Source organism: Micromesistius poutassou (genome assembly GCF_964030765.1).
Source record: "Micromesistius poutassou genome assembly, chromosome: 22".
Taxonomy (NCBI): Eukaryota; Metazoa; Chordata; class Actinopteri; order Gadiformes; family Gadidae; genus Micromesistius; species Micromesistius poutassou.
Window position 1 is genome coordinate 6,514,531 of NC_140292.1, and position 23,181 is coordinate 6,537,711.

A 23,181-nucleotide genomic window follows, 5' to 3' on the forward strand; every position below is an offset into this window, starting at 1 on the left:
ACCAATATGTTTGACTTGGCTTTTAGATTAATCTTTCCTCCTTTACACCAGAAACAATTATTTATATTATATTTCACTGAAGGAAATTGTGGCAAATCCAGTCATTCATTTGCTTTATGCACTTGCTTCTGAATAATTCAGCCCATGGTCACCTGGTTTAAATTAAAAGGGAAATTTGTATCGCCCCTTAGAGTTGGACCATACGGGACCCAAGTAGTGACCCTTGAGGAACCCCCACAAGTCACCATTGCCCTCTCAGATAGAGTTACCAATAGATACTTAAGGGTCCTTAAAGTGAGTCTCTATCCCCCTACTGTTCTCCAGAGGGAAACTACAGAAGACCTTCAAGGGCTGAAGACAATCCTCCCCTTCTTTTGACCTTTGTGATGAACCATTTAGAGGAGCACAGGGGCCCCCTTTGTTTTATGTTTAGTTTCAGGTAAAGGCACAGTAGTTCTTTGTCTAAAATAATATAAGTTACAAGGTTTTACCATCAAGTCATGTGCAATTGCACTGAAACAGAATAGTCATGCAACGCAATCCTAAACACATGCCTGTTGTATGTTGGAGTGATTTATGAAGGACACGGATGGTGTATCTGTTATCTCTGGAGAGGAACGAAGAGGACAAGTTAAGACAATCATGCCGCAAAACCTTCTAATACACCCTTGCTGCTATTACATTACATTGCTTAATCTGGACATCAGCTCTCCACCCTAGCCTCGAATGCTTGCGCAAGGATTTCTGCACTCATTAGCAACTATTGAGCTGCAAAATGGATTATAAATGGATTTGTCTGCAAAGCATATGTCGCAACGCGTGTGTCAACATTGTGTGTTGTGATTTAGACAACCACTTGTTAACAAATTGCCACGTAGTGGACAATGCAACTCTGTTCTACTCTTAAAATGTACCTTGTTGCCGAACAGCTTGGCAACATCGTTAGACGGTTGATTACGTTCTAAATTCTACTTTACTACCATAGGCTACTACGTATCTTTTGTGATCAATTTTGCATTTGCTATTGAGATATGATGGAAATTAAGATTTAGATAGTCAAAACGTTCGCTGTATCTTATCTGATTCAGTAAATAGCCTTCATAAATGAATGAAAAGATGCCAACTTGACCTACATGGCTTACAACCAAGTATTAGATGTTTCCAAGACTCAACACATGCTGGAGATGTAGATATAGTGTGCTTCTTCTGCCAAATTATAAAATACACGCTCCTTGGGGCGAATGGAGTAGATTCTAGTTACAGGCAGGAGTATATTGGCCTTTCTACTGCAGAAGTGTGCAGGTGCTGTCACCTGCTGGACAGATAATGATGAGGTACGTCTTCATGCACCCGAGCAAAGGTCTTGTTTTCTTCCGTGTGGAACTGTTGTCCCTTTCTCTGCAGTCCTTCCCCCTCTGCCCTTTATCATAACAATCATTATTAAAATAATAATTTAAAAAAGACAATTACTCATTCATTTGACGATTAACAACTGACAATTTGCCATCAACCATCTCAATTCACAATTCAGTTTAATTATTTTAAAATTTAAAAAACGTTATTGATGATGTATTAGTTATGTCCAATGGGTGTACGGTACAATAAGGTTTTTTTTGTAAATTAATAACGGACATAAGGTTAACTAGTGTGAATGATGTTGTAACACAGTCAGAGCTGTAACACAATTATTACGTTCCATGATGTAATAGTATTTGTCACAAACTTTTTGCGATAATTGCTGTCACCTGTTCAAGGCGCAACAGTAGTGCGCTTATATCCGGTCGCTTGCTTCAAGTAGCCACTAGGGGGTGTCGTTTCAACCATTTACAAGACATTTTATTTATATATCGAAAAATGGCTCTTACAACTGTGTTTTGTTGCATATGCATTGATTTAATAAGTTGACGTCACCATTTGTATGCAAAATTGCCTTTATTTTCCATGATCTCCATTTTCATACATTTGTTGTATAATAAATAGACATGAGAAACAGGCTGAAAATTCTGTCCCCTTCCCATGTTGATTCTGCACCATTTTTTTTCTGCGCACTGCAAACATGTTTCATAGAATTTACAACTGAAAATTAAAAACCAAAGCTTGACACAAGCTGAAATCACTGCTACCGGCCCTTTGTTCACCTCATAAGTTACATACATGTATGAGCCGTGTTCGGTGTAGCAAACCCCAGAAACAAAAATATATATATAGTATTCACAGTTTAGATATTTACACTTTTTAAGATTACAAAGGATATGGGCAGAAAAATGAAGACGTTTCCACAAGAAACAATCTTTCAAAAAGGTAGGAGACATTTTCAGTACTTAATGGACCTTTTTCTCGTTTAAATAAACCACTTTTTAACCCTTGTTAAACTTGGCAGATTCCTTTTACAGATCCCTGAAAATATCTTCTTAAATACTCAGTCTTTTGTCTAAAAAAACTTAACAAAAAAATGCATCATTAAAAGTATTACATTTGTGAAGTAAAAAAAAGAAAATCAAAATCTATACAAGAGATCATGTACAATATTAACATCAACGGTGTCGGGGGGGGGGGGGGGGGGGAACACAAAAAAAACAACTTAGTTGTCTTAATCTTCCCGGCTGATGGAGGGCAATGACTGACTTGGTTGAAAAAAGGAATCCGATTGGCTAGAGATAACAGGAAGCTGAAGTGCAAGCCTCTAGTGCATTGAGGTCCATGAAGAAGATCCGCCTTCTTAGTGACGTGAAGTGAAAGAAACAACGTTAAGAGGACAGATGGACAGAGGACCTTAGGAAACACTGATCAAACACTGGTAGTTAAGCGGGGGGGGGGGGGGGGGCTTGTTGTGAGAGGAGGTGGAGGAGGGGGTCTAGGGCGTGGAGGAGGGGGTTAGGTTGAGAGAGAGGATGGAGGAGGGGGTCTGGAGGTAGAGGAAGGGGTCTAGTTTTTGGATGGAGGAAGAGGAGGTCTAAATTTCGAAGAAGAGGCGTAGTTGTGAGAGGGGTGGAGGAAGAGCAATAGGGGTTGGAAAAAGGAGTCTAGTTGTTAAGAGGGGTGGAGCGAGAGGTAGGGTTGTTAAGAGGGGCAGGAGGAGGGGGTGGAGGAAGCACTACAAGATGGAGCAGGCTCACTTGTGAGACGATCATCCATAACACATCATAGGAAAGAACAAAACAATAGATGTACACACACACACACCTCTTCATGCCACACTCCACTAACAATGGGGACAATGGGAAACTAACTTGTGCATGCAACTTAACATTGCTGTCTGAGACGAGACAAACACAGACACAGACACACACACACACAAATGGCACTTAACATAATTTTGTCTTTTTTTTTTTTCTTACACCGTTTTCTTTTTCAAAAGTGACAAATATATTATTTCCTCACACTGTAGAGTGTTAAATTAGACTGCAGACCCCAATTCATCTGATTCTGCAAAACCAATCGCTTCAGCCCCTATACCCTACAGGGTCCTCTCAGGGGTTCTCTTCGTTTTAATCCAAACTGAAAATACTTAACCGAACTCTCTCAAACCGTAACCTGGCAACAAGTGAACACTCAATCATGCACTCAACACAAAAACAATCATGTCTTTGAAAAAAACAAAAACTAGATCATAAAACATGTACAAGAATCAAAAAAAACACTGGCTATCCATTAATACCATCAGAGTTGGTTTTAGTTTTGCACCTAGAATCCTTACCTTTGCATAAACTTAAAAGGAAGCAGCGATACTGGCTGGTGACCGTGAGAGATAGCCTAACGTCCCGTACAAAATATATGCGGTTGTGGCTGTTTTTTCTTTTGTTGTCGTGGAGGAGGTGGTGGTGGTGGTGTAGTTTCAGAAAACGGGTGCATCAGAAGAGGTAGAGCCAGAAACCAGCACGGTTTCTTCACGTGGAGGGCCAGTTGTACAACATTTTAGCTTTTCCTTTGAAGCCCCTTCATGGGTGCCACTGGTTGAATCTGGTGAGACTCAGGCTGGGGCTTATGTTGTGTCTTCAACAGAGGGGGGGGGGGGGGGGGGGGGGGGGGGGGATATCTTCCTAAGTGTGTGTGTGTGTGTGTGTGTGTGTGTGTGTGTGTGTGTGTGTGTGTGTGTGTGTGTGTGTGTGTGTGTGTGTGTGTGTGTGTGTGTGTGTGTGTGTGTGCCACCGCATTCCTCAGCAGCTCTCCATGCTAAGTCTATGTGCTGTGGGACATGTACCACATGTGGTAAAGCTGACGTGAGTTAAAGTGATAGTACATTCAGGCGTACGGAGAACACAAAAGGGCCTTACGGGTTCGGGAGACTGCTGAATCGACTCTTCACCACGTTACCGAGTTCATTAAGAATGTGCCAGCAAAGCCTAGTATCTCGGGCCAATTTTTTCAGTCAGTGGCAGTAGTCAAACTATTCTCTTTCTGTACCGTAGCACCAGAAATCGTAAACAATCTTGAGGAAAATGTGTGTGTGCGCGTGTTGGGAGTCAAATACATGGAACTGATCCGTAGCCACACAACCTTTTCTTTTGGCATGGGGGGGGGGGGGTCTGTGTGAGTGTCGGATTATAGGGGGGGGGGGGAGGGGGGGGACAGTGCTCTCGGTTGGGTTTTCTCTTTTCTTTCTCAAGACGTCCTTCTCCTTAGAATGGACAGCGGCGGATCAGTTGAGGGTTCCCCTGCAGTTCTCGGCGCCGCACAGACAGGGGATCTTCTCGTCCTCGATGGGGAACTTGTAGTCGTAGGTGATCTCCTCGTTGACGTTGATGGGCTGCCGCGAGTAGATGACGATCTTCTTCTGGGCCTCCACCGTGATCACCTTGGCGTAGCAGTTGGGCTATGGGGGGGGGGAAACACACCGCGTCACGTTAGTGACCCCGCAGATATACCGTATATCGGTTTGCAGATTTTATCGGATGATATTGGCCTGGCACAGATTTTTTTGCCGAAACGTTTTTGCCGAAATGCACCAATATGAAAAGGTTAGAAAGGGTGTCGCTGTATAAATGTTATCACCTCTTTATAAATCCTGTATTGTGGTGGTTGAACCTCTAAGGGAAGGTTAGTAGCTTCCTTCACATGAGTTCCTTTAGCTCATGATGTTAATGCGACGTTAGAGTTGCTCCCACCCCCAGGGCACCACAATATGTATATATATACACATCTCTATACAGATATTACTCCCCGATATCGGTATCAGTCCCCATAATCCAGTATTGGTCGAGCTCTACATCACATAGGAAGACAACGCTATGCTCCCACACGTCGTCCACGGCGAGGCTGAGGCTATGGGATGTGGGGGGGGGTCGTGTGGTGGAGGTCTTACGTTGCAGCTGTGGTTGATGAAGCGGGCGAAGTTGCCGCACTTGGTGGCGTCGATGATGGTGTCGTGGTCCACGCGGAACATGTAGCTGCTGCCGATCCCCTCCTCCTCGTAGCGCTTCTCCCGCATGTCCGCGATCACCTGGGACACACACACACACATACACACACACACAAACACACGTTAGCCTTTCACGTAGTGCCAGAGGACAGGGGTATTTAAGGGGTGAAAAGGGCCGTCGTAAAGGGAGGGAGGAGACTCTTGTTTCGTTGCCATCATGAACACTCCAGACTGTTCTTTTTGTTCTTTGTTCTTTTTTTCCCATTATTTTTATTAAAGAGTTATCGTGACATTGGGTAATAAGTGGTTGAGCCAATAATCCGAGGCCAACACTCCAGCCGCTGCCCACCTGTCGGATGTTCTGGCCGACGTATTCGATAACCATCTCGTCCGCGGCGATAGGCTCCAGAGCGAACAGACCCCAGTCGTGGATGCCCGACCGACAGAACCGGATCTTCTTCTTGCGGAACTGGAGACAAGAGACGGGAAATGAGGACGTAGGATCACACTCAAGAGTAGTAAGTACTCTATTAGTACTTATAAGTAAAGTAGTACTAATTGTACACGTCTTGCGGTTCACACTCCCACCCAAAGTGTATTGATGGTTCCATGCTCTACCAATTCAGTACGATGGAATCGAGGAATGGATGATTGGAGCACAGCATTAGTTTTACATTTAACTGGTTCAATTTGAGTAAAACATTTTGTTGACCTTAAGCTGAATGAATTTGAATACATTAGTTTTTACCTTAAGCTGGTTGAACTTGAGCAGGTCGCTGTCACAGGCGAACGAAGAGAGCAGGCGCCGCTGCTCTGACCGCCGCTCCGAGCCCGATCTGGTGGACACGTGGACTTGTGCAGGAATGCTCATCCCCTGGGGAGACAGAGGGCGAGGGTGAGGAGTCTGCTCCATGTTTACCGCACCACTAGTTCATAGTCACTCATTTTAAGTTTAAAAGGGATGCACCGATGATGACATTTGGTTCAGATACATGGAATACACCAGGATTACATCAAATCTCTCAGTGCAAACATCCATGGCCACGGTAGATAGATATGTTTCCAACATCCAAAAAGGAAAAAAAGAAAAAAGAGAAATCAGACACATTGCATTCCAGCAGATGAAGTCGCTAGGGCTGCTTGACTATGGAAAAAAATCATAATCACAATTATTTTTGGTCAATATTGAAATGACGATTATTAAAAAATAAATAAAAAATCATTTCAATTCGATTATAGGGAGAGATTTGGAGATCGATTGACCCAAAAATCAAAATCATGATCAAAATGAGATGAATTGCACAGCGCTATGAAGTGCTAAACCTTGGCATAACTCCCGTGCTCGCCGTGACCCCCGGGGCCTCACCTGGGTGTCGGCGGGCGGCTCCTCCGACAGCAGCCGCGTGCTCTGCAGGTACTTGATCTTGTCCTTCCTCTCGATCTTGTAGTAGCCCTCGCTGCGGGCACAGCCGGTGGAGTGGTCACGCATGCCGTCGTCGCGCCGCTTGCGCTTCACCGCCGGCACGTTGGTAGGTGCGGAGGAGTTAAGGACCACAGCGGAACCGGCAGAGAACCCACCTCCTAGCTAACTTCTGGGAGGGACTGCTGAATGCATATACAACATACAACCTTTCACGTTTGACGGGAGAGGACCCCTGACCGGGAATAGCTTCAAAATACGAAGCGCGACTGGCAGGGTGATTTGGGGTTTGTCGGTTAGAACACCAGACCCCTGCTATAGCATCAGAAACGCAATCAAACTGGCTGATTGCTTTTCTGTTCCACCTTATGAAAGTAACATGCATTTGCTTCTCATCAGACATCGCAAACTCATTAGAAAACCTTAGAAAACATCCCATTTGAGCTCTCCTCACTATGAAGAATGGGCTAAATACCTCCCCATAACGGCCAGAAGAGGGCGCCAACGTTCCCATCATGAGTAAACACAAGCGGCTGGAGTTAGCGGGAGCGGCAAAGGATATGAGGGTGGTTGACCCACAGCGTGTCGTTCAGCCAGTCGTTGCAGTTGTCCTGCTGCAGCATCTTGTCGTAGGTGACCTGCAGCAGGCGGATGTCCTCCTCGTCGATGCCGTCGTTCCAGATGTCGTACAGGATGGTGACCTCCTCGAAGTCGCTGCGCAGCGCGAAGCAGGGCCGCGAGGGCGTGGCCACGGGCGACAGGCTGTCCAGCAGCAGCTCCTCCCAGCGGCGCCGCGCCCGCCGCGCCGGCTGCACCGACGACAGCCGGTAGGGCGGGAAGCCGTCGTCGTCGTCGAAGCACGCCTCCGCCTTGACCGCTGCCGCCGCCTTCTCTTCCCGGAAGTCCAGGCTGCGGTGGTCCGACGGCTCGGGGCGCTTGGGGGGCGGGGCCACGCCGGGGAGCGGCGGCCTCGCGTGGGGGTCCGGCGGCGGCGGCGCCAGGAGGGCCGCGCGGGCCGAGGGGTCCGGCGACTCGGCGGGTGGCGGCGGCGTCGGCTCCGACAGGAGCTTCCTGTTCTTGGGCCGACCAAGCTTCCTCTTGTTGGGGGCCAGGAGGTCGGGCACGGCGGGGACCGGGTCCTCCGAGAGGTCGGCCGAGTCCTCCGCCGAGGTGGACAGGGCGGGCGGCAGCAGCAGCAGCGGCGGCGTCGTCATCGGCGTCGTCGTCGTCGTCGGGGTCGTCGGCAGCGGCGGGCCCGGCGCCGTGACGGGCGGCTCCTTGAAGAGCGGCCGCTCGTCCGGGCTCTCCGCGGACGGCTTCCTGTGGAGGGCCAGCAGGGCGGCCGGCTCTGGAAAGACAGGCGTGAAGGTGAGGTCGCGGCCGGGCGTGCGGGGGATCCCCGAGCCCAGGACGGGGGACTGCGCCGGGTAGGAGAAGGGGCTGCCGAGGACGTGGGGGGAGCTGAGCAGGACGCCGCTGCCGCCCGTCAGCGGCGCGTCGCCGCCGGGCGTGACCGGCACCGCGTCGCTGCTCTGCGACTTGAGCGGGCCCCGGGCGCGGCCCCCCGCCGGCGGGTCCCGGCCCGGGGTGCGGGGGAACTCCTCGTCGTCCGTGGAGATGCGGGGCCAGCGGGAGAGCTCGTGCGGCGCGGCGGGGCCCGCCGGGGGAGGGGGAGGCAGCGGGGGGAGGCGGCCCTCTAGCGCCGGGTGGGGGGGGAGGGGGAGGTGCATGAGGGCGGCGGGGTGGGGCTTGGGGGCCGGCGGGTCTGTCTTTAGGGCGGGCGGGGGGGGCTTTCTACAGGGGGTGCCCTCCGTCGGAGGCTTGCCTTGGGCGTCGTTGTCGCTCTCGCTGAGGGAGCCCGTGGGGGTCGGGGGTCGGAGGACGTAGTCCTGGGGGCCGCGGGACTTGGCCGTCGGCGCGGCGCCTTTGGCCTCCGCATCGGGCTCCTCTGCTGCAACACACACAGGAAACAAAGAGTGAGACAGAGAGCGAGACAGAGACAGAGATATAGTGAAAGTGAGACAGACAGACAGACAGATAGACAGACAGACAGACAAACCAACCAGGTAATTGTTTGGGTGTGGCTGGCCTGAGGCGGTCCAGGCTGGGCGGCTCCGGGGGGAGGCCACCCTCCTTGGGGCTGGGCGGTCTCCGCTTAGACTGGGTCCTCAGCTCCTCCTCGGGGCTGCCGTCGTCGCCGGAGTCCTCCTCGGGACAGGGACCCGTGGGGGTCCGCGGCCGCCGGGCCTCCGCCGCCACCTCCACGTCCTCCTCCACCGCCGCCTCCTCCTCCTCGTCGGAAGAGGAGGAGGAGGAGGAGGAGGAAGAGGACGACGACGACGACCGCACCTGGAGCTCCTTGTCGCCGTCCTCGGCGTCGGCCACCAGCTCCTCCGTCTCCTCGGCCTCCTGCTCCTCGCCCGAGCTCGACTCGTACTCCGAGGAGTCGCCGCTGGCCGCCGACGAGTCGTAGCTGGCCTTCGACGACGCTGAGCTCTCCACTTCTGTGGGGGGGGGGGGGGGGGAGAACCAAAGAACGAGCGTGGTCAGAGAGATGGATCCCGGACGGCGGGAGCGCACCGGAACAAAAACGGGGTGGCGCTAGGGCTGCTTGATTATGGGAAAAAAAAAAAAAAAAATTCATAGTCACGATTGTTTTGGTCAATGTTGCGATCACGATTATTCAAACGAGTTTGAAATAAATGATTGTGATGCATTTAATCAGCATTTCTCTCCCAAGAAAAACATAACTGAGAACTTTGAAATGTCCCCTTAAAATAATACACAAAATGTTCACATAGAAAATAATGTACAAATACATATCAAGCTGTTTTGCAATTTCCATAAAACATTTAATGAATAAAATAAAAAAATAATAATATCGTTTCAACTTGATTATATTAGTTTGGAGATCGTTTGGCCCAAAAATCAGAATCACAATCAAAATTTGATTAATTGCACAGCCCTAGGTGGTGCCACGGTTACCGTCATCAGATGAGTCGGTGGAGTCACTGTCACTGCCGCTGGACGACTCCGCCTCTTCGTCCTCCTCCTCCTCCTCCTCTGCACTCTCCTGTAACGACGAGAGTGATGTGACGTGAGGTTACAGGTCCCTTCCGTTTGGAGGGTCTTTGGTCACACATTCAGGTCAGGTGGTTCAAAGTATGGTAAGACCGAGCATGACCGGTCGCTTATGTGATGCTTGCAAAGCCGTCGACGTTACTCAATCCTACCTTGTCCGACGATAACCTTTGCGTGGCCTTGGCTTCATCCAAGTCCTCCTCTCGGTCCGACAGCGACTCCTCCTTCTCCGACGTCTCCACCTGCTCTTCGCCCTCGCTGTCCAGTTTCAGGGGTCTGGAGGGCCGCCGCTTGGCCGCGATGCCGTCCGCGTCCATTTTGGAGTCCTCCAAGGGGAGCTCGGCGGGGTCTCTGTCCCGGTCTGAAGGGAACAAGAGAGCGTGATTTCACAGACGTCTAAACAATACACACTTCAACCCATAATTACAGCAAGTGACTGACTAGACAGGTGTTGCTGCTGAGAATGATGAAAGGGCGCCACAAGATGGTGCTGTCGAGCCACAACAGCATGAGGGATCAGGACAATAAGGAATGATATCTGAATCCTGTTTATTTTATTGATCAACTGAGGTTTACGTAGCCAGATTATAAATGACACTGGACAATTGCCTCATGCACAACACAAAACTCCAACCGCCCTTCAAAACGGTCAGATCTGTAATGAATGTTACAGTTTGACAGAAGTGTGATAAAGCTGGTCCAAATTTTAATATTTAACCATATAGTTCATATAGTATGCCTTTTATAATGTTTATTCCAAGCTAATGAGGAACCAATTTGGTTTGTTCGGAATCTGACAATTGGCCTTGGAGATGTGAATAGCTGGGTAAGAAGCCTATGGCCCTGATGGTCCAGATGGAGACCAATAGTAGCTGCATCATCTTCGACCTTAGACTTGGCCCTTTGACAATTAGAAACTGTGGCCCATTGAGGGCGCTAGAGACTCGGTCCAACTGGTCGCTAGTCCCAGATTTGGAGGGTTGTTGACATTTTAGGGGAAAAGGGAGCATGGGGAACCTCGTGGCCGAGAGAACAATAAGAAATCAGCATTGACAACAGGTGTCCTAATCCCACCTCATCGTAACATTGAACACAACACAAAGCCATGGCTCACCTTCATCCTCCAGCTCGTCGTCCACAGGAGTGGACGGCCGCACGCGCTTGTTGTCCCCTGAAGCGATGGGATCGGGCTTCCTCTTCACCTAACAGCCCCCCCAGAGACACACACACACACACACACACACACACAACACCACCGATCAGCGACCCAATGCACTCCCCTGTATGCAGACATCAGACTCCTCTCTCCTCCCCCCCACCGGGGGAGGCCTTTGTTTTACGGGCAGCAGGTGAGGCTCACCTTGAAGGAGGGCAGACGGATGGCCCCCCGCAGGCAGATCCCCATGCCCATGCCCTCGTAGCTCAGCGCCTCGCCCTTGTTCCAGTTCTCCAGCAGGCTGGAGCCGATGGGCTCCTTGGGTTTGGGCCTCTCCTCCTCCTTGCCCTCGCCGGCCTTCACAGGGGTCAGGGACGCCTGGGGGGGGGGGGGGGGGGCGAGAGAGGTCGTTAAACTGGTGGGGGGGGGGGGGGGGGGTTCTACGCTCGGTTGTATCTGTTGTACACAGGATGTCAAGTATGAGTGTGTTGACCTATCCAAACTATATGTATTATTATCATAGATGCATATCATATTATGTATTGTTATGTTCAAGTTTAGTTTCTCATGGGTCTTGGCCAGAGCCACGTGATTCTAGGACATGCAATTTTGTAAAGCATCTGCCAAACCAACGTTAGCTTTGTATTATGAACTGTGTCAACATCATTACAATGCTAATCATATCCTTATTCAAAGGATTATATCAATAAATATTCAAAACACATATTAGAATTTGCTTGGCAAATTCACAAGTCAAAATGCGCAACAACAGAATGGTAATTGAGAGGGAGCAGTGGGGGCGTGCAATACCTTGGCCGAGCGCTCCTTCTTGTCCCACCAGTCGTCGAAGGCCCGGAATGCCACCACCTCCACCATCTTGCGGTTGAGGTCCCTCTTCATGATGGCCTTCAGCTCCTTCACGATGACCAGCAGCACGCCGTCCACCGTGGCCTTGTGGGGGTCCTCCTTCTGGTCCTCGTAGCCTGGCGGGGGCACGGCCGGGTTGAACTTGGGGATGCTGGGCTGGGGCCAGGGTTGCCCGGGGCTCCCCGCCGGCGTGGCCCCCATGGAGACGGGGGCGTAGGGCCCCCCGAAGGGCACCGAGGCGCCGCCGCCCATGTAGTGCGGGTAAGGGTAGGGCCCGCCGCCCGTCTGCGACATGCGGCTCAGCATCTGGGTCTGCATCTGGAAGGACATGTGCACACTGCCCCACTGCGGCAGGCAGTTCATCAGGTCCATCTGCATCAGGGGCATCATGCCCGGCGGGTAGGGGCCCATGTGCTGCAGCATGTGGTGTGGGACCCCGGCCAGGTGCGGGTGGGCCCCGGGGAGGGCCAGGTGGGGGTGTTGCAGGGCGAAGGCCGACTGGTGGGTCATGGGGAACATGGAGTGGCCCGGGTGCATGGGCGACACGGCAGAGTTCACCACGATGCCCTTCGCACACTCGCTGCTGTCGAGCGGCGAGTTGCCGGGCATCTCGTCCTCGGAGATCTCCATGTCCTCCCCGGACGAGTGATTACCCTGGAGGACAAGAGATGGTGAGGGTCAGCCAATTATACCCCTGAGGACAAGACAGTGAGGGACAGCCCTTTGACCGTGATTACCCTGAGGACAAGACAGTGGGGGACAGCACGTTGACCGTGATTACCCTGAGGACAAGACAGTGGGGGACAGCACGTTGACCGTGATTACCCTGAGGACAAGACAGTGGGGGACAGCACGTTGGCCGTGATTACCCTGAGGACAAGACAGTGGGGGACAGCACGTTGACCGTGATTACCCTGAGGACAAGACAGTGGGGGACAGCACGTTGACCGTGATTACCCTGAGGACAAGACAGTGGGACACCCCTTTGACTGGGAGGACAATATAGTGGAAAAGATGGGGGTGAAATGCTTTTTTCCCAGTTATTATTATGGTTTTTGTTTTAAATTGGTGGCAAAACTGTTTCTCGAATCTTGTCATTTAGAAGCATCTTCATGACTAAAGAACTCATGTTGACCTTTAGTAAACGTAGTCGCACTCCTTCACAAATCGGTCCCGTGTCTCAACAGCTTTTCAGACTAGATTGAGTCAAAGCCGATAAATGATAAATGCTGAGTCCAAATCACATATTGGCCAGAATACTTATGGTATATTCAACCTTTGAATATACCATGCATGTCATCAAGATTAGCAATAGCGATATATATATAAAAAATACTTTGTACAACCATAACCCGACCACTTGCAACATCAACATTATCATCTCATTAATTAACTATGAGATAATGTATGAATTATAAATGTGTGGATGGGAAGGTGCCGACAAAGGATTAGGGGTCAGGATTAAAGGGTTATGGTTAGGTCTTGTCCAAGGCAATCATTACATTAAACCACACTGGCAGATTAATTAAATCATCAACAGGCTTTACGTTGTGCACAGGAGTGGCCTGAAAGGATGAAAGCAAGGTTTGCTTTTGTGATACTAAAGAAAAAGAGTGAAATTTGAGACACAATGCCACTGTGGCCCAGCCTGACTGTCAGGCTCCGTCAAACCAGGAAGTGTGTAGCAGCCTCGGGCCAACGGACAGATTGTGTTTAGCTCCAAGCAGGCATGCTTTTGCATACGTTAGAAAGAGGAAATGAAAGCATCCTATTCCACAAAAGCAGAACGGCTCCCATTTCTTCACTAAAAGGGTATACAGCGCTGTATTTACCCTTCGGTCACTTTTTAAACACAACAAAAACCTGTGATGGTCCAACCTGTGATGGTCCACAGGTCCATAGCACCTAAGCACATGCTGATCGTGCAAGCGAAAAGTTTTTGAAAGAGCGTCTAATTTTGGCAGATCAGCCACAGTTCAGCAACAGTTGCCTGTGGATTCCAAGCTGCATGGCTGCAGCAATATCTCACTTCCTGTGTGCCTTACTATGGCTAGGCTCCAGCTGTGGTAGGTAAACAAGAGTACCATGCCCTTATGGCCAAATGATGTTGGCTACGTTAGCTGTCTCCAAGGGGTTCGCACTAACCACAATATAAAATATAGCCAGCGAAATGAGGGAAGCACCGAGATGACATTTGGATGATAACGGCCAATTTATTTCATCGGCGGTTGCGGTTGCACCCTAATAAATAAACCCTACATAAATAACTTATTATGCAACACAATGGAGTGCCCAACGAATACACTGAAAACACTGAATGCCGTCTTACCAGGTCTGTGTTTTCCGTGGGGGTGTGGTTCCCGAAGGGGCCCTCCTTGAGGTCATTGGGCTTCTCTGGGACCGGAGAGCACAGCCTCTTGAGCAGGGGGGCGGTGCCGGCGACGGGCTCCTCGTCGTCCGACTCGGGCAGCGGCGTGGGGCTGACGTCCTCCAGACCCGTGCTGGGGGGCCGCGAGGTCCGCGGGCCGGCCTGAGACACGCCCGCGTACGGGGGGACAGGCGACAGCTGAGAGGACGAGGAGGAAATGGGGCTCCCCTCCATCCGCACCTCCGTGTCCGAGTCGCGCTCCGCCAGGAAGGGCAGCTTCGTCCGCTTCTCCTTGAGGAGCATCTCGATGCGGGAATCCAGGCTGTTTCGCTCGGCGTCCAGGGTGGGGGTGCCGGGCGAGGGCCGCCGCTCGGGGGTCCGCGGTGGCGGCGTGCTGGGCGGAGGGCCCGGCTCCGGCGGGGGAGCGGGGGGTGGCGTCTCCGGCCGGTCCTTGTCGCTGGACGGCGCGGTGGGCGCTACCGGCGGGGGCTGCGGCGGCCGGATGTAGTCCCCCTCCCGCTGGCCCGGGTGGTGGAACGAGGACTCGTTGGCGGGCGGGAAGGCGGGCGGCAGCGGAGCCTGATAGGCGGGGTAGGACGACTTGAAGCTGGCCGCGGCGGGCAGAGGAGGGGGCGTGTAGGGGAAGGGGGAGGCGGTGGCCGGGGGCTCGGGGGGCGTCACCTGGTGCGGCTTGTAGGACGCCGGGTCCGAGGACGACGGGGTGGTGACCCGATACGTGTTGCTGCGGTACTGCGGCTTCTCGGGCCGGCGGTTGTAGGCGTCCTGGAACTTGCTCTCGTGGCGGCGCGACTTGTAGCTGCCGGAGCTCTCCGTGCGGCTGGCCTGGTAGGCGGGGGTGGACGTCCGGCTGGAGTAGTTGGAGTCCTGGGAGAAGGGTGTGCCCGACTGGCGCGGCGTGTGCGGGGTCCCCTGGGACTGGGGCGTCTCCTGCCTCAGGCTGGAGTATGCCGTGTCCATGGAGAGCGGCGTGCTGCTGCTGTTGGCGGCGGCGGCGGCGGCGGCTGTGGCTGTTCCCCCAGTCGTCCCCGAAGCGCCACTCTCCGACAGCCGGCGGCTCGGTTCACAGTTCTGCGGAGAAGGGACGACAAGAGGGGAGAGTTTCTCAGTCTGGCTCGAGGCTCAATCTACCGATCGTTGCAATGACATATCAAAAGAAACCCAGGAAGACTTGCGTACCGGGATTACACCAATAAGCATCGGCAAAAACAATGTCAAGGCTGTTTTTGCCGATGCAATCTTAGGATGTAAAATGGGACAACCGAGCCGTTTCAGCTCAGGTGTTGCACTTGCCTCAACTGTACAACATACTATCAAAACTAAACCTGAGTAAATCCGACATTAAGAAGAATCAGGTGATGGATTTGCGAAAGCATGTCATAAATAATGTAGCATATGTACTTATATGTCTAATTTCTTTGCAGAAATATAGGCATTTTTGAAAAGCCAGTGATACACCTTAGAATGCACAGACCATTCCATGGACACATGTTTAAGTGTCGCCCTGGTTTGCCATCATCTAAGCAACATTTTTTTTGTATTCATTGTTAAAAAAGGAAGTGTTACCAGTAGGGCTTCAGCGAGACTGCGAGGGGAGACATCGCTGCTATCCTCCACACCAACGGGTAGTGTCAAGGGCGTGTAGCTGCCGTTCAGTAGGAGCTGGAAATACCGAAGGCGATTTTCACCTAAATAGAATAATTTTGGAAAGAAATTCAAAAATACAGTTAGTTTATGTGTGGCCAATTTGCCAGTGATCTTATGTTTAACCTTTTACATGCAAGGTAAAAAAGGTAAAATAAATAATAATCAGGAAACATTGTGATTATATCATGTAATGCAACCGTAATACTAGCTTTCTAGTGGTGGGAATGTGAAAAACGCATTATTTCATTTAGAAGAGAAAATGAAAAATAATTAAGAAGATAAGTTACAAAAAATAATAAGACGAATGATGATGATATAGAAGATATAGACAACAAAGTTTAACTGTGAATTGGAAAACATTCTGTCTGGCTTCAATGAAAAAGTTTAAATTTGTGCTGTCACTATAGTGTGCATTCATGCAATTTTGTTTTGTAGGGCTAACTTACTTAGACATGTTATGAATAGACATGTTACAGACAAGCAATTACACACTGCATCCTAAACAGAGCCTGTCTCTTTAAGAGAAACCACTACGGGATGTTACATTCATGACACTGGCTTTCTAGTCGTGTAAACAAAAGTGAATACAAGACCAGTTTCATCAAGTGTGGAATTGGAATCAGGTAGAACTACGGTGATAATAAAATGATGCTCTTTAAAACACCTCACAACAATCCATACGGGATGGAAGCATTGAAGTATTGCCAATGAAATCAAGTAAAACTAATTGTAAAACCAAAAATAGCCCACCGTTGTCTAGTATCAACCGCGTTTAAGTAATATTACATGGCTGTGACACGGCTAGCGAAATCAAAACATCAATCTTCCAATAAGCAAGAAAGTAAACAAGCTTTGATCATGCATTCATATAAAGAGATTCACTGAGATCACACACACACACACACACACCCACCGAGTGTGGAAGTGTAAAACTTAACAAAAGTCATGTTACCAACGTTAACCTTAACCCACGACGACGGCCATTATAATAATAAGCATAAGTTGCACCATTAACTTATTAAACTATAATGATAACCATCGGATTTTGAAACTGAGAAACGCTTGTTTACCTTTCGGGTCTAGCTCCACGTGGATAATGTTGCCCATGACAGATGTGTTGTGAAGAGTCTGAACAGCCAGCTTGGCTGCTTTCACGTTCTCAAAAACGACTTTGGCGATTCCCAGATGCTTTTTATTTTTGGGATTGTATAAAATCTCTACTTCTTCGATGTCACCGTATTTCTTGCACATCTCGGTGAGAAACGGCTCCCGTATGTTGTCATTTAGCCTCGCAAATGTCACCTCTTTTGGAGGCACGCGACCGATGTAACATTCATCGATCTGGAAAAGAAATCAATCGGATTATTGATAGGTCATCTCAACATCATAAAACCACCAGGTTCTTATGAGTAAAATGTGCAATAGGAGCGCGGGTGCAAATCACCGTCCCTCTCACTCCAAAATTACAATCAATAGTTGAATTTCTGAATGTCGATTGAAAGTGTAAACTTTTGATCATCATTTGACCATCTATTACCAGTTCCCAGGTATTCAACATTCAACTCAACAATCACTTTTCAAGGATCAGCAGGGGGGTGTGTCTGTCTACTTCACTTGAATTCATTTGACAGCCACCCCCCAAAAAACTTGGACAATCGTTGCACGGATGCGCCAAAATCCAGCTACCTTAAACGTTGGAACCGGGAGGTCCGTTTCTTTGTATTTCGTCCATAGACGACCGATCCTTGGGTCCCGGACTGAGTCCAGTGGCAGCATCCCAGAGTTCTGCAGACGGGGGAGAGTTCATATTATAACTATACATATAATAAGATAGATGGGGAGGGGGTCATATTGTTCTCGCTCCATTCAAAACTCCGAGACACGCTAGACTAACTTTTTTTTTGCCGAGTACTGTTCTACGTAACTTATACACAAACAATCCGGCATGAAACGACTGCCCATGTAACTCAAGTCACATAATAAGGAAGATACAGCAAGGCATTTTTGGCGTCCAACTACAGCGACTACATGCTACGTTAACCTAGCATGGAGTTACTCTGCAACGGTTGCAACGAAACGCGGATGCAAACGGCGTACTGACGGGCATGTTGAAGGTCTGTCCATCGTAACGATATAGTTTGTGTTGTCCCTTCTTCAACGCTGGGTCAATAATCAACTTGTAACTCCTCCAATGGTGACTTCGCTTCTCCCCCGAACTGCACACGGGATGATCCATGCCGTTCGCCAGACCTGAAACAGAAGGCAGCGTTAATGCAACCAGAGTCAAAACGCGGTCCGGCTGTCGTATGGTCACAATGTGCAAAATATTTCCAAATGCCTGACTTTTCTTGAACGTTATTAAGCACGGCGATAACCAGAAATACGGATCAAACGTATCCCAGTTACCGAAACAGACATTAGGCTGGAGAAAGAAAAAGAACAAGCTTACTTGAACTCTGCTTTCTACCATGATCCTCGTTCAGTCTGTTTCTTTCCCCTGGCTTGGACATGATTTGTCCGAATAAATGCTTTCTATTGGTAAAAAAACAATATCGCTTTCCTTTCGTGGCTTACATTACATGATTTAGCTTGAAGAATACTGGCTCCTTTTAGGCGAGAGCCAACACATATTGTGCCTCTAGTCGGTAGCTTCTGTCTCTCCCACAATACACCGCTGAGCTTGCCCACCTCCTGTATTAGCCACACTTTCGTCAAAAAACTTAGCGCTATTACTATCCGTTATTTATGGTTGCCATAGCATCCAAGGAAGTCAATATGTATTATATGTTTAGAAATTTAATATTCACGTATAAATTCAACATTTATGCCGATTTAATAGATTGTTTGGTGCTCAAATCTCAAATTGATTGTTGGTGTTGAATCTGCCGATTGCATTTACTCAAATGGCAAACAAGCTAGATATAGGAGGCAATATTTAGTAAACCTGTTTTAGGGTAGGCTAACACAAGTATTATGCCAGAGAACACGGTATAACTCCCGCATTATTTCATATTAACAAGCTTTTACATTTAACTTGACATAGTCGCCCTTCTATATGGGGGGTTGTATTGACTCGAGGAGCATGGCACTGAACGGAATACCTGAGCCTTGGGAATACTGCCTAATTATTATTTTTTCAAAATTCTAAGTGATTACGTGTAAATACGATTTTGCTAAAGAGCTACAATCAAATCGCCTATCTTAAAATATTTGCTTTTTGGTAAAAAGGTTTAGTCGACCCTTCTTAATATAATCTAAATATCAAAGATCCAAGCTATTCTATCCCATTTTACAATTCACCACGGAAAATGTGAAATTATGGCAGGTTAACCACTTTGGATTTGGACGCAAGGATATTCCCAGAATGGGGGGTTGTTTGTCATTGCTTGATATTTTGCAGTGCTTGGGCAATTGGCTGGTTAACAGTGGAAGCTCCGACGGCCAATCAGAATGAAGCACCATCTCAGCATTCAGCTATTAGAGGCAAGGCTCAGGAATCCTTCAACAGAGAGCAGAGAGAGAGGGGGCTGAGCGCTCTCGGCAGCCATTTTCCTGAAACAGGACTCAATGGCCTATATGGGTTTCCTTTGTTCCAAAGGGGATCTTATACTTGATTTGCTCATCTCTTATGGACTATGATAAAACTATGATTCCTCCTTTAAAGGATTGAGAAGAAGGAAGATAAAATACTGGATGTAACCCCTTTGACATTTTGAACCTTTTTTCCTCTGCCTGGAATCCATCTTTGTTTTAACTAGGCCATGGCACACCCATATATATGTAGTGTTTGTTTCTAAAGTAAAAAAGAAAAAAACATGTAAATAAACAGCTTAAAGATTTGGTGGAGTTGGATAGAGTATAACACTAAAATGACAATGTGTGATGGTATACTTTATGGCCTTATAGGATAGAAATGAGTAAGTTACATTCTTTTATAAAAAAAAAAAATGTCAGTTTTATAGTTAAGCTATGCATTGATGTGAGGCATGCAGTGGCTGTTAGCAAAAGTAAATTTCAATTGTCCGTTTTAATGAGCTGTCATGAATTCATCATGAAGGAACAATGGCATGTCTGTGATCACGGGCATACTACTATTCGAATATCCGTTGTAGGTTATTTGCAAACGCTCCCTAAATATCACTTGTGGGCCACAGGCAATCTACCATCACCTTTGGAATTATAGTTTGTATTTGTTTAATATTGACTATTCTTTCATAACACTTTTAATTTCGATATACTAATGATTTCCTCTTTCAGCAGGGATATCCTGTGAATTCAATAGACCTTGGCTTAGGTGCATTTAACTACCCTATGTCAGCGTGCTGTGGTGACTTCAGCAGCGCTTAACGGCAGGCTCTGCGTTTGGCATTACAGAACCAAATGTGTTCACTGACCTTCCCTCAAGGGCAAATTAAAATGTCTGTAGAACACCAACCAGGCAGTTGTTTGCGTATATACAACGGCTCAAATGTCCTGCTTATTCCTAGAGTAAACCCATGGAGAAAACTTCAAATATTTACCTTTTCATTTTGGGGAAAAGCAGTTAACAGGCCTAAGTACGGGGTCAGAAGAAATGTTTTCAATTCCATCTTCGGATCCTCTAGTAATGGCATTAGGAAATGGTGGGGATTCATCTCCTGCAAAGGAACACATCCATTAGCAAGAAGAAAATATAGCTGTTTTCAAACGTTTCATTAATACTAGGCACTGCCTATTGACCAACGAATATGCTGAACGCTTCAAGAAGCATCTTGGCTATATGCACAGTATCACTTTTCTGGAAGACAGGATTGCAGCCAGTGTTAACATCGTCCATGTGAAGATATCAGACTTAAACTACACGCCATTTAAGCTCAACAAATGAAGGGGGTTTAAAGGTAATGGATTTTCGTGCTGACTCTAAATGTTTATATTCACGTGTAAATGTTAGGATATATTTAAGTATCAATGAAATGGAAGGGGACTGGAATGAATTAACTAAACAATAAACTGTTTGTGTGACAGCCTATTTGAAATCATTTTATTGGTATTGTAGGAACTTACAGTTAGGTTTTCAAAACATGTAATCCAGAAGAGACTCTTATTCGAGCTAAACCCTTATGGGACGTGAAATATCTTGTATATTTCACTGCATGGCTTCCTTTGTCCACAGAAACCCTTTAGTCTACATTTGTTCAGTGTGTTCGCTGCGTTTCAAAATGGCTCCTTCACACAAAGGAGAACACTGTGCTGGAAAAGTTCCTGCGCCATCACTGGGTGAGGCTCGATCTTTCCATGTCAGTAATGTATCCTACGAGCCACTCAGTTCGTAGGGTCGTGAAGAAAAACATAGCTTCCATTTTATAATTCATGTAATGGGTTAAACTTCTAAACTAGAAAAACAGAGAAAGAAATCATTTCGATATCTGTGTAGAAAGGCAACATTAGGCATACTCCGTCTCGTCGACTTGAGGCAGTTGCGGGCGGCTGACCGGTCCAGGCTGGTTTTGGCAACGACAGACAGTTGCCACGCGAGCTCGCAAGCTGCACCCCACTGCCATATAAGGTCATATAAAACACCGTTAAAACAACGCAGATATTTTTCCTCAGGACACTGAAAGAGATCCGTGGTCCTGCGCCTTCTTTGCGTCTGTGGCTGTCTATTCAAGGACGTGTTCGATTAGGTTTTTGGTGTTGACAAGCCACGGAGACGCAACACCCAAGAAGGAAGTAATTTATCCAATTCATAAAGGGAAAACGAAGATGGGGGAACTGGGGATAGTGTGTGTCTTTTTAATTCTTCCTGCGATGTAGGCCTATTCTTAACCTGAACATTTTGTGGAGCCTAACGTTACTGCGCACTCTTTGTTTGCTTCCCGTGGCGTCGACCCCATAAACCGCGGGCCACGTCATTTTATTGAGCTGTTGATCTGTGTGTCTTTTCCAAAACAAAATGCCAATTGTGTAGACGTGGCTGTAAGTGACCGTTACGGTAAGATAAAAAAACTAAATCGTTACCACTTCAAACTGCCTCAAATCGACACGACGCTATTTATTACTTTGTTTTCCAAACAGTATTTTTCCATTAGAGGCCTGTTTTTTCTAGTTCTACTGCCTTCAGCCGCATTCCTTAATGCCTTTTCAGGCCACGAGTTAAATTCCCTCTGACAGTGGAGGCAAACACGTAGGCCCACAGCAATGCGGAAAAGCGTTCAATAAAACGTCTATGCCTACTTAACTCGGGTTTATGTGTTATAAGTATATCTTCGTCCACCAGTCTCATAGGTGAAGGGTTACAAAGCTGTTTACAGGGTTATTTTTAGGCCTTCCCCGAACACTCCCTAGTGGGTTGGGCCAGCATTACGCAAATTCAGACTGGAAAGAATTAAGGCTGGAATATTCCACAAAGGAGTGGAGTGGCCCCGTTTTGCAGTACAAAGTTCTCCTGCTCTCTCCTCTCGACCAACAGCCAGCAGGTATTGGTTTGCTTTTCCTGCTAAAGCTGATATACGAGAATAAAAATACAATTAAAGTGCATAGTTAGATTGGCTCCCCAACCAGTTGTTATAGCCTACAGGGGTGCTTGCTGATATTGCAGATATGCCCTCGTGAAGAACAGTGGATATTCATCAAATCAGTGATCTTTTAATGTTCTGAATTGTTGAGGCTACATGGAGTGTTTAAGGATGTATACAGGCTGGACAACGACGTTCTTCTACGACATCTTATTGTTGAGGTCTGGTGTGGTATATTTATAAGGACTGACTTTTGTTGTATGCATTTCGCATTACCCTGAACCTGTGCATATTATGTGAAAATTAATTTTACGTCGTTACTATTTACAATTTGTCAATAGTCTGTATTGCGTAGGGTTAGGGTTACATAAATATATTTTTATTTCACTGTTTTATTGTCATTACATTCAGAAGATATTGTAATAAAATAGGCTAAACAAAAAATTGCCGTCTTTCCTGTTTTAAGTGTCATGAACCTCAAAACACATCCATTAAATTTGTATGTTAGAGCTGTTCAAATTAAATGCATGGTTATAAATGTTACAGCTTCTAGGAATATAACTGTCGCAGATGTTGCAGCCAAACCTGAAGAAGGCTTAGAATGATGCCTCCAAGTTTTTTTTAATAATTAGTTTAACGTTCACTCTTTAAAACCAAGGAACACAAGGATGGTTTCAGTATTTAATTGTCACCTTAAAAAACAAGATAATAGTAAAACATACCATTTGGGTTGCAGATTTATATGAGGACAATATTCCATGCATTCTTTTG

General features: G+C 47.8%; 1 protein-coding gene across 2 annotated transcripts; it reads right to left on the reverse strand.

Moving 5' to 3' along the window:
- Positions 1-4,103: 4,103 nt before the first annotated feature.
- Positions 4,104-22,851, reverse strand: setd1ba (SET domain containing 1B, histone lysine methyltransferase a). Of its 2 annotated transcripts, XM_084486782.1 has the most exons (19): positions 20,960-22,851; positions 20,437-20,553; positions 18,018-18,166; positions 17,603-17,701; positions 16,987-17,257; positions 15,836-15,957; positions 14,213-15,340; positions 11,827-12,537; positions 11,221-11,394; positions 10,975-11,062; positions 10,013-10,221; positions 9,765-9,852; positions 8,843-9,283; positions 7,342-8,730; positions 6,726-6,892; positions 6,108-6,233; positions 5,709-5,828; positions 5,303-5,440; positions 4,104-4,813 (listed from the first exon to the last, which is right to left on the reverse strand). In XM_084486782.1, exons 3-19 carry the CDS (start codon positions 18,150-18,152, stop codon positions 4,640-4,642), a joined length of 5,580 nt encoding a protein of 1,859 aa, XP_084342908.1. In that variant the 5' UTR covers positions 18,153-18,166; positions 20,437-20,553; positions 20,960-22,851; the 3' UTR covers positions 4,104-4,639. The 2 variants fall into 2 exon arrangements, with proteins under 2 accessions (XP_084342908.1, XP_084342907.1); XM_084486781.1 differs by lacking the exons at positions 20,437-20,553; positions 20,960-22,851 and adding an exon at positions 18,366-18,562.
- Between the last annotated feature and the right edge of the window lie 330 nt (positions 22,852-23,181).

Bases quoted from the DNA above. Each gene is read 5' to 3' on its own strand.
- setd1ba (XM_084486781.1), bottom strand. From the start codon at position 18,426: ATGTCCAAGCCAGGGGAAAGAAACAGACTGAACGAGGATCATGGTAGA. The intron at 11,063-11,220 runs GTGAGCCTCACC...GGGGGCTGTTAG, and splicing joins TCCGTCTGCCCTCCTTCAAG to GTGAAGAGGAAGCCCGATCC. The intron at 9,853-10,012 runs GTAGGATTGAGT...TCGTCGTTACAG, and splicing joins AAAGGTTATCGTCGGACAAG to GAGAGTGCAGAGGAGGAGGA.